The 16,337-nt window shown below is 43.0% G+C and overlaps 2 protein-coding genes across 13 annotated transcripts in view; both read left to right on the top strand.

Annotated features, from left to right (window-relative positions):
* agrn (agrin) overlaps nucleotides 1-16,337 on the top strand; it is a 471,015-nt gene that overhangs the window by 383,042 nt on the left and 71,636 nt on the right. For all 12 annotated transcript variants that reach the window (XM_062965817.1, XM_062965814.1, XM_062965810.1 and 9 more), the window contains 2 exons: nucleotides 1,682-1,795; nucleotides 8,148-8,312. In XM_062965817.1, coding sequence (XP_062821887.1) covers nucleotides 1,682-1,795; nucleotides 8,148-8,312 — 279 coding nt within the window. The remainder of the gene's footprint in view (nucleotides 1-1,681; nucleotides 1,796-8,147; nucleotides 8,313-16,337) is intronic.
* Nucleotides 1-16,337, top strand: part of LOC134294501 (uncharacterized) — an 85,038-nt gene that overhangs the window by 23,544 nt on the left and 45,157 nt on the right. The window lies entirely within an intron of this gene.

The raw sequence follows: 16,337 nt of genomic DNA, 5'->3' as shown, positions 1-16,337 counted from the left end.
ATATTCCGCCCTTCTTTCTCACCCCGAAGGGGACTCAGGGCGGATCACGTTGTACACATATAAGGCAAACATTCAATGCCATATACACATAGAACAGAGACAGAGACAGACACAGAGGCAATTTAAACCTTCTCCAGCTTCCTGAGGGTATGCTTGATTCCGGCCACAGGGGGAGCAGCTGCTTCATCATCCACTGCGACGGCAACTTCCTCATTCCAACAGCAGCTGGATGATTTTTATGATGTTGTAAATTAGCCTCCCCACAAATAAGTGGTACCTAAATTTCCTATTTGATAGATGCAACTATCTTTTGGGTTGCTTAGGTCAGCAATGAGCAGGGGCTATATTTTATTTTTAATTGTTGGGTGCTCACCCTGACACAGGCTGGCCTCGAACTCATGACCTCTTGGTCAGAGTGATTTATTGCAGCTGGCTGCTAACCAGCCTGCGCCACAGCCTGGCGCAGCATTGAATGGCCTTGCAGCTTCAAAGCCTAGCTGCCTCTTGGAGAAATCCTTGGTTGGGAGGTGTTAGCTGGCCCTGAGTGTTTCTTGTCTGGAATTCCAGTGTTTTCTGAGTGTCAGGAAACAACCAGGGCCACCTAACACCTCCCAACAAAGGATTTCCCCAAGCAGGAAGCAGCCAGGTTTTGAAGCTGCAAGCTCTTTCAATGCTAAGCATATGTATATTTTTTATTAATGTTTAATGTATTTAATTTTAATTGATTCAATTGTCTGTAATATTTTTATATTGTGTTTTATTGTAAGCCACCCTGAGTCCCCTATGGGTGAGAAGGGCGAGATATAAGTACAGTAGAGTCTCACTTATCCAACATAAAGGGGCCGGCAGAATGTTGGATAAGCAAATATCTTGGATAATAAGGAGAGATTAAGGAAAAGCCTATTAAACATCAAATTAGGTTATGATTTTACAAATTAAGCACCAAAACATCATGTTAGACAACAAATTTGACAGAAAAAGTCATTCAATACTCAGTAATGCTATGTAGTAATTACTGTATTTACGAATTTAGCACCAAAATATCACGATGTATTGAAAACCTTGACTACAAAAATGCGTTGGATAATCCAGAACGTTGGATAAGCGAGTGTTGGATAAGTGAGACTCTACTGTATTAGTTTTTCTTTTTCTTTTTTGCGAAGCATATCCTCGCTGCTGTAGTTAGTAGGAAGAGGAGTTTGCCCTTGTTTTTTTCTAGTTGGAATTCCAGTGTTTTCTAAGTGTCGGGAAACAACCAGGGCCACCTAACACCTCCCAACAAAGGATTCCCCCAGGCAGGAAGCAGCCAGGTTTTGAAGCTGCAAGGCCATTCAATGTGAAGCAAGGTGGCCAATTGCAATATTCACACTTGCCTCCAACAGACAAGTGTGTTGTCTGTTTCTCCCACCCCGTTTTGTTATTTCGTTTCTCCCACCCTGTTTTATATTTTGTTTCACAGAAATATAAACTCCACTAACTTGGTTTCCAACAGACCTCACAACCTCTTAAGATGCCATAGATGTGGGTGAAACGTCAGGAGAGAATGCTTCTGGAACATGGCTGTACAGCCCGGAAAATTTACAGCAACCTAACATTAATTCCTGTTCTCTTTTGGATCTATCTGCTGGTTGAGCCATAACTTTACCTCCTCTTTGTTTATCTGTCGTTGCCATCCGGACAGGAGTCACCAGCCTTCCTCCTCCTCTTGAAGTCCTCCACTGCAGCCAGACCGTTTATGGATGCTGTCCGGACAACGTGACGTTGGCCCTTGGCGTCGGCTCCGCTGGATGTCCCAGTGAGTTGAATTTATTTGGGACTGGGGCAGGGGTCCCCAAACTAAGGCCCGTGGGCCGGATGTGGCCCTCCAAGGTCATTGACCTGGCCCCTGTCCTAAACTTTAGACTTAGGGTTGAACTAAGTCTACCTGGTCTTTGGAGGTCTCTTTGCCTACTTATGGCCTTATGAGATCATCTAGATGGTCTCTGAAGGTCTCTTTGCTTGGCTATTGCCTTATGAGACCATCTAGACGGCTTTTGGAGGTCACTTTCCTTCCCTATGGTCCTATGAGACTGTCTAAATGGTCTTTGTGGGTCCCTTTCCTTATCTATAGTCTTCTGATTGGCTTATGAGATCATCTAGATGGCCTTTGAGGGTCCTTTTCCTTATCTGTGGTCTTGTGAAGCCCTGATAAGATCATCTAATTGCCTTTGAGGGTCCTTTTCTTTACTGATGGTATTATGAGACCATCTAGATGGTCTTTGGAGGTCTCTTTGCTTATCTGTGGTCTTATGAGATCATCTAGATGGTCTCTGAAGGTCTCTTTGCTTGGCTAAGGCCTTATGAGACCATCTAGATGGCTTTTGGAGGTCACTTTCCTTATCTATGGTCTTCTGATGGCCTTATGAGATCTTTTAGATGCCCTTTGAGGGTCCCTTTCTTTATCTATAGTCTTCTGGTGGCCTTATGAGATTATCTAGATGGTCTTTGAGGGTCCCTTTCCTTATCTATAGTCTTCTGTGGACTGATCAGATCATCTAGATGGCCTTTGAGGGTCCCTTTGCTTACCAATGTTCTTATGAGATCATCTAGATGTTCTCTGAAGGTCTCTTTGCTTGGCTATGGCCTTAGGAGACCAGCTAGATGGCTTTTGGAGGTCATTTTCCTTACCTATGGTGCTATGAGACTGTCTAGTTGGCCTTTGAGGGCCCCTTTCCTTACCTATGGTCTTATGAAACCATCTAGATGGTCTTTGAGGTCCCTTTCCTTATCTATGGTCTTCTGATGTACTGATGAGATCATCTAGATGGCCTTTGAGGGTCCCTTTCCTTACCTATGGTCTTATGAAACCATCTAGATGGTCTTTGAGGTCCCTTTCCTTATCTATGGTCTTCTGATGTACTGATGAGATCATCTAGATGGCCTTTGAGGGTCCCTTTCCTTACCTATGGTCTTATGAAACCATCTAGATGGTCTTTGAGGGTCCCTTTCCTTACCTATGGTCTTATGAGACCATCTAGATGGCCTTTGAGGGTCCCTTTCCTTACCTATGGTCTTATGAGATCGTCTAGATCAGGGGTCCCCAAACTAAGGATCTCCAAGGTCACTTACCTGGCCTCTGTCCTAAACTTTAGATGTAGGGTTGACCTAAGTCTGAAACGACTTGAAGGCACACAACAACAACAATCCTAATTTTGGACTATTTCATCCTAGTCTGGCCCCCCCAACAGTCTGAGGGACTGTGAATCGCTTCTTGACTTAAAAAGTTTGAGGGCCCCTGGACTGGGGGATTCTCAGAGCTTCTTGGAAGCCAGGTAACGGCATGGAGAAGCGACATCATTGTCCCCTGTTTCAATCTGAACGAGTCCCCCTCGCAGGGCTTTTTCCGCCGCAGCTGGCCGTGCCGGTGAATGCTTTATTAATATTTTATGAAATAATTAGATGGAGCTGGCTCTTTAACCTAACGAGACGAGGAGAGCATTAGCGGCCCTTTTAGCAGCTGGGGCCGACAGCCAGCTGCTTAGCGGGTATCCGTGAGGGCCGTGGTGGTTTGCCCCACAGCCTGGAGTAGGCGGCCGTGATGGGGCTGTAGAGTCATTTCATGGCCCATATAATTTAATAAGTGGCAGAGCCCTGGAAGCGGATTTAATCACTCAAGGAGCACCTGGGTCAAGAGTCGCTGAGGTCACCGGCGGGGCAGAAAAAAGGGCAACCTGCTCTGTTTTATAGTATCACATAGTAGCTGAGAGAATGGGCTCTAGTAAAAATCTCACACTTGTAATTCTCGACCATGAAGTGGGCCTGAATCAAGGGAGAAAGAAGCCCTTTCAGTCCAAGGGGTGAATTCTGTTTTATGTTGTCTCAGGGAAGCCAAAGAATGGGGACACAAATGGCATAATATTAAACTAACATCACAGGAAAGATCTTTCAATAATAATAATAATAATAATAATAATAATAATAATAATAAGAAGAAGAAGAAGAAGAAGAAGAAGAAGAAGAAGAAGAAGAAGAAAATCATGCCCTGGGAGAATATGTAAAGCAAAGTGAAGAACATGCTTCGATTGAAGTCAAAAATCAGAAACTCCTCAAAACACAACAGACAAAAAACCAGTACAAGAAAACTGCACTACAAACTAGAGCTGACAGCTGGCACAACAAAACATTGCATGGAAAGTTCCTTGACAAAATTGAAGGAAAAGCTGATAAGGAGAAGACCTGGCTCTGGCTCACGAATGGGACCCTGAAGAAGGAGACAGAAGGCCTGATCCTTGCAGCCCAGAAGCAAGACATCAGGACAAAGGCAATTCAGGCCAAGATCGAAAAATCAGCTGATGACCCAAAATGCAGACTGTGCAAGGAAACCGACGAAACCATTGATCATATCCTCAGCTGCTGTAAGAAAATTGCACAGACAGACTACAAACAGAGGCACAACTATGTGGCCCAAATGATTCATTGGAACTTATGCCTCAAGTACCACCTCCCAGCAGCAAAGAACTGGTGGGATCACAAACCTGCAAAAGTATTGGAAAATGAGCATGAAAAGATACTGTGGGACTTCCGAATCCAGACTGACAAAGTTCTGGAACACAACACACCAGACATCACAGTTGTGGAAAAGAACAAAGTTTGGATCATTGATGTCGCCATCCCAGGTGACAGTCGCATTGACAAAAAAACAACAGGAAAAACTCAGCCGCTATCAGGACCTCAAGATTGAACTTCAAAGACTCTGGCAGAAACCAGTGCAGGTGGTCCCGGTGGTGATCGGTGCATTGGGTACCATGCCAAAAGATCTCAGCCGGCATTTGGAAACAATAGACATTGACAAAATTACGATCTGCCAACTGCAAAAGGCCACCCTGCTGGGATCTGCACGCATCATCCGAAAATACATCACACAGTCCTAGACACTTGGGAAGTGTTCGACTTGTGGTTTTGCGATATGAAATCCAGCATATCTATCTTGTTTGCTGTGTCATAATAAAATAATAATAATAATAATGATTATTGTTGCTGTTGTTGTTGGAAATGAAAGCTATGGACTTGTCAACATCAGGAGAGGAATTTTCCAGGGAGATTCATTGTCCCCTCTGCTTTTCATTATTGCCATGATCCCTCTGTCAACAATCTTACAAAAAACTAATCTCAGCTATCAAACATCTAAGAAATCTCACAAAATTTCGCATCTGATGTACATGGATGACCTGAAGCTATATGGGAAAACGGAAACTGAAATCCAGTCTCTGACTAACACTGTCCGAATTTTTAGCACTGATATCAGCATGGAGTTTGGCTTGGACAAATGTTCGACAGTGGCATTGAAGAAGGGAAAAATCATTGAAAGTGAGGGGATAAATATGCCCAATGGCCAAACAATAAAGTGTCACCAGCCTGAGGCCTATAAATATCTGGGCATATTACAGCTGGACAACATCAAGCATGAACATGTGCAAACTGTGGTCAGCAAAGAATACATACAAAGGGTCAGAAAAATTCTCAAAAGCAAGCTTAATGGAGGCAACACCATCAAGGCCATAAACACCTGGGCCATACCTGTCATAAGATATACTGCTGGCATCATAAATTGGACACAGGCAGAACTGGACAACTTGGACAGAAAAACAAGAAAACTCATGACCATTCATCATTCATTGCACCCTCGCAGTGATGTTGACCGGCTATATCTGCCTAGAAGATCAGGGGACAGAGGACTCTTACAAGTCAAACAAGCAGTCAAAGAAGAAGAACATGCCCTGGCAGAATATGTAAAGTGAAGAACCTGCTTTGATTGAAGTCAAAAACCAGAAACTCCTCAAAGCACAACAGACAAAAAACCAGTACAAGAAAACCGCACTACAAACTAGAGCTGACTCACTTCTTAGGATCAGGCCCAATGTTGGACCCCTTGTACATTCACACTTGATTCCCACTAACAGGAAATTTGCATGCAGACAGCAGGGAGCAGATGCTTGTCCCCGAGAAGTTTTGCATGCCAATAAGCAGATAAAAGCCGGGAACAATTGCTTTCCTGACATTGCGTGAGAGAGCAGCTCCTCGTAGCGGGACGGCATATAAGCAAGCATAGATAGAAAGAAAGCTGTCTGGGGAGATAGGGACCGGCAAACTCCATGAAACCGTTTTTTAAAAGTTTTGGCTTGAAAACAAACAGCGTTCCCTAGGAACCGCATACTTTTTAGTCACTGGTTTTCTTTGCCTTGATTCCACGAATGCAGAATGTGGCCGTGGATGCAAAAATTCAGCTTTTGGAGCGTATTTACTTTTTAAGTTTCTCATCCTTCTGTGCGCTACGAAAGTGTGTGGGAGACGCAACGTGTCGCAATCTCAGGAGGGGAAGCACTTTCATTCCCAACACCTCTTTTGTCGAGCCGAAAGTGCAAAGCTCAAGGAAGTTAATTTTGCTCTGTAGCTTCCTGAATGCCCAAGCCAGTCTGAAAAGTGGAAAAATCACAGAATGCCTAGCCATCTGGAGAGTGGTTATGGTGGCTTGAGTGCTTTTGATACCAATCTGGGAGATCATGGTTCAAGTTCTTGTTCGGTTCTGGAAGACCATTGGGTCATGTCCTGACATTCTCGGGAAAAGGCAATGGTAAATATATTCCAAACATATATTTATGTATAACCCTTGTGATATCATAAGTCAGAAATGACTTGAAGTCACTTAACAAAAACGCGAGCTTTGATACATCAGTATGGATTCACATCATGCAGTTTGAACTTCACTGAACTTCATGATATGGGTCTAAACCAGTGGTTCCCAACTTTGGGTCCCCAAGAACTAAGATATGGTTACTACCCCATTGCAACAAGAGCGACTTGTCTCCCAAAACCCTCTTATAATGCTAATAAAGAACAGGACATTTGCCCACATGAAAAACTTGTCCTTATACTTCAAGAGAAGAACCACTGATTTCTACTTATATACGATTGGGACAGTCCTGTTTTTTGGATATACATTGAGTTTGTTTGATTATCTTCATCTATATATATAAAAAAGTGATGGCATCACAGTGACCCACAAAACAACAAAACTACAGGCCCCCCAATCTCGAAATTTGACAACACAACCCATCATCCACGGCTCTAGGTTGATACAACAAAAAGAAAAGAAAAATAAAGTCCTAATTAGAGAGAGAGGAATAATTGCTTTTATCCAATTGCTGCCAGTTAGAAGGCTAAGCTCCTCCAACTTGGTCTCCTAGCAACCCAATAAAAAACAATAAAAAACACTAAAAATAATTAAAAACACTAAGAAATTAATACAATAAAATACTATAACAGAAAATAACTAAAAATAATACAAGAAAATAATAAAATATAATAAAAAGATAACTTACAATAAAATTTTTAAAAAATACAAATAACGTCAAATAAAAATTACACAATTTTTAACCAATACCACCACCACTTTGCCACAGCAACGCATGGCCGGGCACAGCTAGTATCACTACATAACAAAAACAAGCCATGATATGTCAGTGTAAATTCACATCATGCAATTTGAACTGCACTGAACTGTATGATATGGGTCTACTCTACACTGACTGTGTAATGCAAGTCATACTGGATTACAGTATTATTTGCCAGTTTAGATCCAGCCTTAGTGTCCTGATTCAACAGAACCTGTTAGTAGTGGGTCCATCTCTGTTGTCTCTCCCTCCCAACCTTTACGACGAGTACAACAACAAGAATAAATTGTGCAGAATGGTAATGATTTGGGCCTGAGGATGAGGACTTGATTATTGATCTTCTTAAGGAGCTCTGGGAGCTTTCTTTTGGCCGCAGACTTGGCTACAAAATGCTCCTAACTAAACAAGAATGTCAGAATTAGCTAAAATAAGAGAAATTACATCTGTATAATTTAGATAAGTCGCAAAGTCCTGTGCACAATTAATTTGAATAATGTGCTACAGCCATGTTCTGTGGTTTTACTGGGGATTGTCTCAATTTGCAAGGATATGCAGAAGCAGTTGGTGTTCCTATCTTCCTGCGCTGGAAGCTGAAGAGCCAGCGTTGTCCGTAGACACCTCCAAGGTCATGACTGCACAGAGCACGATTACCTTCCCACCAGAGCTGTACCTATTGATCTACTCACTCATCATTCATTCCATCCTTCCTGTTTGTAGGCACCTGCCACTGCAACCCCTATGGCTCCTATGGAGGAGGCTGCGACCCTGCGACGGGGCAGTGCTCCTGCAAGCCCGGCGTGGGGGGCCTGAAGTGCGACCGCTGCGAGCCTGGCTTCTGGAACTTCCGTGGCATCGTCACCGATGGCAAGAGCGGCTGCACCCGTGAGTAGCTGCCATTGGCAAGGGGGTGCAAGGGGTGTGGGCGAAACGTCTGGAGAGAGGTGTGCATTTTATGAGATAGAAGGGGAGAGAGCCCAAAGACATCAGAGTAGGTGTCAGGTAAGCCTTCCTCGGGAAAGCATGAGAGGCTGCCAAGACTTGAAAGACATTCCAAACATCTGCTTGGAGAAATGGTGAAAACGGGGATATCTTGTCAGAGCACGCGGTTTGGATAAACACACATGCAGCGGAAGAATCACTGGCACCAATAAAGAGGCTGAAGCCTGTTTGGCTATCTACAAAAGGTTTACTAACAAATGGAAAACTCTCAAGACGATATATACAGACAGAATGCAGAGAGGCAGAGAGCAGAGGGCAGAGAGGAGAACAGATAACACAGGGAGCTATTTATAACCACCTCTGCTATCTGATGCAATACACAGTTAACTCTTTACACACTCGCATAGTGGACAGCAGACAGTGCATGATGCAATCTCCAGCTCACATTGCAACATTATAACTCAATTACATTTAAACAACTCTATATACAATCATTCCCACTTCAACGTATCTTTCAAGGATCCGCACCAATATTCTGTCCGTCAATCTGGTGGACAGTACACATCCGAGTGTCTTCCATTTTCTGCCCTTCCTTTGTGTGATACTCCCGGAAAATGTTGAACGTATCCATTTTGGTGTTGCATGCCTGCACTGGTTCACCTTGCTCTTAATACACACTCCACCACAGCAGACTTGGGTTTTTTTCAGTTTATCGATAAAAAGTAGCAAAATCTTAATAAAAGGCAGTAAAAAAAACAGTAATCCAATTGCAAAGGCAATCTGCAGAATATAGTTCAAAGTCTCTGTAGAAAATAGTTCAAGGTCTCTAATATCAGACCTGAAAAGCAAGGTAGCGTGAACTCCAAAATACAATCCAAACACAGAATCTAGGCATGAACAAAAGCAAGATTCGTTTTCCATGAGCAGAGACAAGGCAGGTGTAAAGATCTAAGAATGACTGAGGTTCTTCTAGGCAGGGGGGAAATTTGTAATCCCACCTCTGACACCGATTTGCGGAGATGTGGAGATGGAGGTTGTTTTTAATTATATATTATTATTATTGTTATATCCACTGCCACCAGTTATTAAAGATGTTTATTTACGCTGCCACCAGAGGTAAAGACGTTTATAATGTGACCACCAGATGACCACCACTATAGGAATATGTAGCCACTAGCTACTTAGAGAGGAGACTTTCAAACATTGGTTTTTCTTCCTTTTTCTTAGATGGTAAAACATGTATGACAGAGACTGAGATGTTAAAAAGAACAATAATACGTTTATTCAGGCACAAGCTTAATGGTTACAATAACTTTTCTTCTTCTTTGAGGCACTTTGACTAACAGTTGCAATAACAGAATGAGGTGATTCAAACTTCCTAAAATGCCACTTCTTTCTCCACTACTTTAACCTGCAGTCACCCTGTTAATTACAATCACAGCCTATCTGTTCCTTATCTGGAAACAGGTTACCTTAAAATAAGTCACCAAACTTATTTTAAACTGACTCAAAATCCAACCTTTTGAGCCACCCTGATCCCTTCACTGAGGATCAGTCTTAACTGCAATTCCTCTGATTACAGACTGAGTTTCCCTCCAAATTCTGCTTTCTCTTCAGCTAAGCGCAGTTGGCTCCGCCCCCTTCTCCATGGCAACCACTCCTGAGAGCAGAGTAACTGAAATACTGACTCTTTTAAACCACAGTTAAACATGACTTTTAAAACGCAGTTAAACATGACATCTGTAGACTAAAATTCATACTTCTTTACAGCAGGAATTAAGCTTCCAAGATCAACGTTGCTTCGTCTGAAATCTTTCCCTGTTTCTCCCTATTTAATCATGCGTACAAGCTAAGAAAGCATTCCTCTGACCTTGGGTTCCCACACATTTACTAGCGAGCCTCACAGAATGCTTGGGACGAAATTTTAACCTTAACCTTGTGTCTCTATCTAAGGAGGACTCCTCTGACTTGCTGCCAGAGCCACCTGGACTTCGTTGATGTTCTAAATCTTGTGAAAGGTCTCCCTTATCACTAGCCTGCGACTTCTCTGACAATTCAGAGCCTTCAACATTTTTTTGGTCAGCCTGCATTTCTGACAATTCAGAGCCTTCAACATTTCCTTGGTCAACCTGCATAAACCCAAATCCCCCTTCATCTGAACCACAACATTTGGCAGGACTGGGCCCAACTTGTAGGGAGGTTGATGTCCCACAAAATGATATGGATGCTATTGCCTTCGTGGCAGAGGGGGAGTGGGAGTCGAGAAGCCGGCAGGGGAGGCGGTGTTAATTTCAAGCTCCATTGGAGACAAAAGCAAAGAAATCGATAAGGTGGCAAATGGGGAGAGAGGGTGGAATTATCCGGGGAGGGAGAGTTATTTGGGAGGGATCGCAAACATCCAGGGCGTATGATTTTTCTCTCTGTTTGTGAAGTTATTATAGAGACATCTCTCTCTCCCTCCTCTCGTGAGCGATGGCACTAAATTTCTCAGGAATAGTCTCAATCCTCAAACGGAGATGGCTTTATCTCTAAGCAGCGGATTGGGAGCCGTGGCACGCTGGTTCCGTTCCGATTGTGCTTACCTCATTAAAGTTATACAACGGGCGCTCACAAACACACATACACACACACCCGGATGAGAGCTAATAACGAGATGCTGAAGATCATGCTGGGAATTGGAATGTTTTTGTCTAATAGCATCACTCATTAACCATCGGAGCTGACGAGGGAAGGGGATTGATGAATTCCCCGCCATTCCAAAACCATCTGTCCCTTTTCAAAAGGATCCAGAGAATGCCAGCCCATTCAACGTTTCTAAGCCATACGTGGTTTTATCACTTCCACCACGTCCTCAAATACTCAGAATTTAGAAAAATAGTGTGTTGTGTCTATGTGCAAGAGAGATTGTATGCAGTGCCTACATCTGGGCTCTGATGTCTTTTATAAGGGACTAGCTGTGCCCGGCCACACGTTGCTGTGGCAAAGTTGTGGTGATATTGGTTAAAAACTGTTGTGTAATTTTTATTTGACGTTATTTGCAATTTTTTATTAATTTTATTGTAAGTTATATTTTTATTTATTATATTTTATTATTTTCTTGTATTATTTTTAGTTATTTTCTGTTATTATAGTATTTTATTGTATTGTTTTAGTGTTTTTTTGTTTTTTTATTGGGTTGCTAGGAGACCAAGTTGGAGGAGCTTAGCCTTCTAACTGGCAGCAATTGGATAAAAGCAATTATTCCTCTCTCTCTAATTAGGACTTTATTTTTCTTTTCTTTTTGTTGTATCAACCTAGAGGCGTGGATGATGGGTTGTGTTGTCAAATTTCGAGGTTGGGGGGCCTGTAGTTTTGTTGTTTTGTTGGTCGCCGTGATGCCATCACTCTTTTATATATATAGATATATACTAGCTGTGCCCGGCCACGCGTTGCTGTGGCGTTGTCTGGTGGTGTTGGTGAGAACTTGTTGAGGTAGTGGTGGTATTGAATGTCTGTTGTATGGTTGTCTGTATGTTTAGTATGCATTTGGTTGTTTGTATATTGTGAAAGTGGTGAAGGTAGAGGGGTAGTATTGTATAGTATTTATATGGAAGGGCGTTGAGTCTACACTGCTATATAATCCGGTTAAAATCAGATAATCTGTATCTTGTAGGCAGTGTGGAAGAGGCCTGAGGCCTAACTGTGCCTGTCCCCTGGGCTGAGTAGGTTGCTAGGAGACCAAGTGGGCGGAGCTTAGCCTTTTAACTGGCAGCAATTGGATAAAAACAATTATTCTTCTCCCTCTAATTAGGACTTTATTTTTCTTTTCTTTTTATTGTATGAACGTAGAGGCATGGATGAGGGGTTGTGCTGCCAGGTTTAGTGTTTCTGGGATGTGTAGTTTTGTTGTTTTGTCCTAGGCCGAAATTTCATTACCCTTTTATATATATAGATTCTTCATGATTTTGGGGTGCTTTTATTCCCTCATATACCTTGGCCATATTGCATTATATACAGTGGACCTTCCAGATCTGCGGGTTCTAGATTTACATCAACCGTGGATTGTTAAGCACCATACAGTAGAGTCTCACTTACCCAAGAGTCGCTTATCCAAGGTTCTGGATTATCCAAGGCATTTTTGTAGTCAATGTTTTCAATACATCGTGATATTTTGGTGCTAAATTCGTAAATACGGTAATTACGACATAACATTACTGCCTATTGAACTACTTTTTCTGTCAAATTTGTTGTATAACCTGATGCTTTGGTGCTTAATTTGTAAAATCATAACCTAATTTGATGTTTAATAGGATTTTCCTTAATCCCCCCTTATTATCCAAAATATTCTCTTATCCAAGGTTCTGCCGGCCCGTTTAGCTTGGATAAGTGAGACTCTACTGTATTATGAAATAGTAACGATATGAACGATATGAAATAGTAATGATATGAACATGAACACACGTTCACATTGCCATCAATTTTATTTATTTATCGTGTCAGAAGCAAATTGAGATACTGTTACAATGTATTAAAAAATAACCACAAACAAAGTTAAATACTTGTCTGTAATACCTCTGTTTTCAGAGTGTTGTTCTTTATTTACTGTTCTGATTTTTTTAATACTGGTAGCCAGATTTTGTTCATTTTCATTCAAGCCATTGAAATCCACAAGCATATGGACAATGTCAACAGAAACGTGGAAACCATGAAAATGAACAAAATCTGGCTACTGGTATTTAAAAACTCTAAAATCAGGACAGTAAATAAAGAACAACACTCTGTAAACAGAGGCTTTACAGACATGAATCAATCAAGGGCAGCTAACACCTCAGAACAAAGGATTCCCCCAACCAGGAATGAAGCTGGCAAGGCCATTAATGTGTTGTTGAAGGGTTCATGGCCAGGATCACAGGGTTGTTGTATGTTTTCCGTGCTGTATGTCCATGTTCCAGAAGCATTCTCTCCTGACGTTTCGCCCACATCTGTGGCAGGCATCCTCAGAGGTTGTGAAAACTAAAGGAGGTTTATATATCTGTGGGAGAATGGACTCTTGTCAGTTGGAGGCCAGTGTGAATGTTGTAATTAATCACCTTGATTAGCATTGAGGTGATTAACTACAACATTCACACTGGCCTCCAACTGACAAGCATTCTTCTCTCACCCTGGACTTTCCACAGATATATATAAACCTTCCTTGCTTAGTTTCTCCATATCTCACAACCTCTGAGGATGCCTGCCATAGATGTGGGCGAAACATCAGGAGAGAATGCTTCTGGAACATGGACATATATACCTCACAACCTCTGAGGATGCCTGCCATAGATGTGGGCGAAACGTCAGGAGAGAATACTTCTGGAACATGGACATATATTCCTCACAACCTCTGAGGATGCCTGCCATAGATGTGGGTGAAACGTCAGGAGAGAATGCTTCTGGAACATGGACATATATACCTCACAACCTCTGAGGATGCCTGCCATAGATGTGAGCGAAACGTCAGGAGAGAATGCTTCTGGAACATGGGCATATATTCCTCACAACCTCTGAGGATGCCTGCCATAGATGTGGGTGAAACGTCAGGAGAGAATGCTTCTGGAACATGGACATATATACCTCACAACCTCTGAGGATGCCTGCCATAGATGTGGGCGAAACGTCAGGAGAGAATACTTCTGGAACATGGACATATATACCTCACAACCTCTGAGGATGCCTGCCATAGATGTGGGCGAAACGTCAGGAGAGAATACTTCTGGAACATGGACATATATTCCTTACAACCTCTGAGGATGCCTGCCATAGATGTGGGCGAAACGTCAGGAGAGAATGCTTCTGGAACATGGGCATATATTCCTCACAACCTCTGAGGATGCCTGCCATAGATGTGGGTGAAACGTCAGGAGAGAATGCTTCTGGAACATGGACATATATTCCTTACAACCTCTGAGGATGCCTGCCATAGATGTGGGTGAAACGTCAGGAGAGAATGCTTCTGGAACATGGACATATATTCCTCACAACCTCTGAGGATGCCTGCCATAGATGTGGGCGAAACGTCAGGAGAGAATACTTCTGGAACATGGACATATATTCCTCACAACCTCTGAGGATGCCTGCCATAGATGTGGGTGAAACATCAGGAGAGAATGCTTCTGGAACATGGACATATATTCCTTACAACCTCTGAGGATGCCTGCCATAGATGTGGGCGAAACATCAGGAGAGAATGCTTCTGGAACATGGACATATATACCTCACAACCTCTGAGGATGCCTGCCATAGATGTGGGCGAAACGTCAGGAGAGAATACTTCTGGAACATGGACATATATTCCTCACAACCTCTGAGGATGCCTGCCATAGATGTGAGCGAAACGTCAGGAGAGAATGCTTCTGGAACATGGGCATATATTCCTCACAACCTCTGAGGATGCCTGCCATAGATGTGGGTGAAACGTCAGGAGAGAATGCTTCTGGAACATGGACATATATACCTCACAACCTCTGAGGATGCCTGCCATAGATGTGGGCGAAACGTCAGGAGAGAATACTTCTGGAACATGGACATATATACCTCACAACCTCTGAGGATGCCTGCCATAGATGTGGGCGAAACGTCAGGAGAGAATACTTCTGGAACATGGACATATATTCCTTACAACCTCTGAGGATGCCTGCCATAGATGTGGGCGAAACGTCAGGAGAGAATGCTTCTGGAACATGGGCATATATTCCTCACAACCTCTGAGGATGCCTGCCATAGATGTGGGTGAAACGTCAGGAGAGAATGCTTCTGGAACATGGACATATATTCCTTACAACCTCTGAGGATGCCTGCCATAGATGTGGGTGAAACGTCAGGAGAGAATGCTTCTGGAACATGGACATATATTCCTCACAACCTCTGAGGATGCCTGCCATAGATGTGGGCGAAACGTCAGGAGAGAATACTTCTGGAACATGGACATATATTCCTCACAACCTCTGAGGATGCCTGCCATAGATGTGGGTGAAACATCAGGAGAGAATGCTTCTGGAACATGGACATATATTCCTTACAACCTCTGAGGATGCCTGCCATAGATGTGGGTGAAACGTCAGGAGAGAATGCTTCTGGAACATGGACATATATTCCTCACAACCTCTGAGGATGCCTGCCATAGATGTGGGCGAAACGTCGGGAGAGAATACTTCTGGAACATGGACATATATTCCTCACAACCTCTGAGGATGCCTGCCATAGATGTGGGCGAAACATCAGGAGAGAATACTTCTGGAACATGGACATATATTCCTCACAACCTCTGAGGATGCCTGCCATAGATGTCGGTGAAACGTCAGGAGAGAATACTTCTGGAACATGGACATATATTCCTCACAACCTCTGAGGATGCCTGCCATAGATGTGGGCGAAACATCAGGAGAGAATACTTCTGGAACATGGACATATATTCCTCACAACCTCTGAGGATGCCTGCCATAGATGTGGGCGAAACGTCAGGAGAGAATACTTCTGGAACATGGACATATATTCCTCACAACCTCTGAGGATGCCTGCCATAGATGTGGGCGAAACGTCAGGAGAGAATACTTCTGGAACATGGACATATATTCCTCACAACCTCTGAGGATGCCTGCCATAGATGTGGGCGAAACGTCGGGAGAGAATACTTCTGGAACATGGACATATATTCCTCACAACCTCTGAGGATGCCTGCCATAGATGTCGGTGAAACGTCAGGAGAGAATACTTCTGGAACATGGACATATATTCCTCACAACCTCTGAGGATGCCTGCCATAGATGTGGGTGAAACGTCAGGAGAGAATACTTCTGGAACATGGACATATATTCCTCACAACCTCTGAGGATCCCTGCCATAGATGTGGGCAAAACGTCAGGAGAGAATACTTCTGGAACATGGACATATATTCCTCACAACCTCTGAGGATGCCTGCCATAGATGTGGGTGAAACGTCAGGAGAGAATA

The sequence above is a fragment of the Anolis carolinensis genome, unplaced genomic scaffold (genome assembly GCF_035594765.1).
Source record: "Anolis carolinensis isolate JA03-04 unplaced genomic scaffold, rAnoCar3.1.pri scaffold_15, whole genome shotgun sequence".
Lineage (NCBI taxonomy): Eukaryota > Metazoa > Chordata > Lepidosauria > Squamata > Dactyloidae > Anolis > Anolis carolinensis.
Note: the sequence above shows the minus strand (reverse complement) of the source record. Positions and strands in the feature narration are given on the sequence as shown.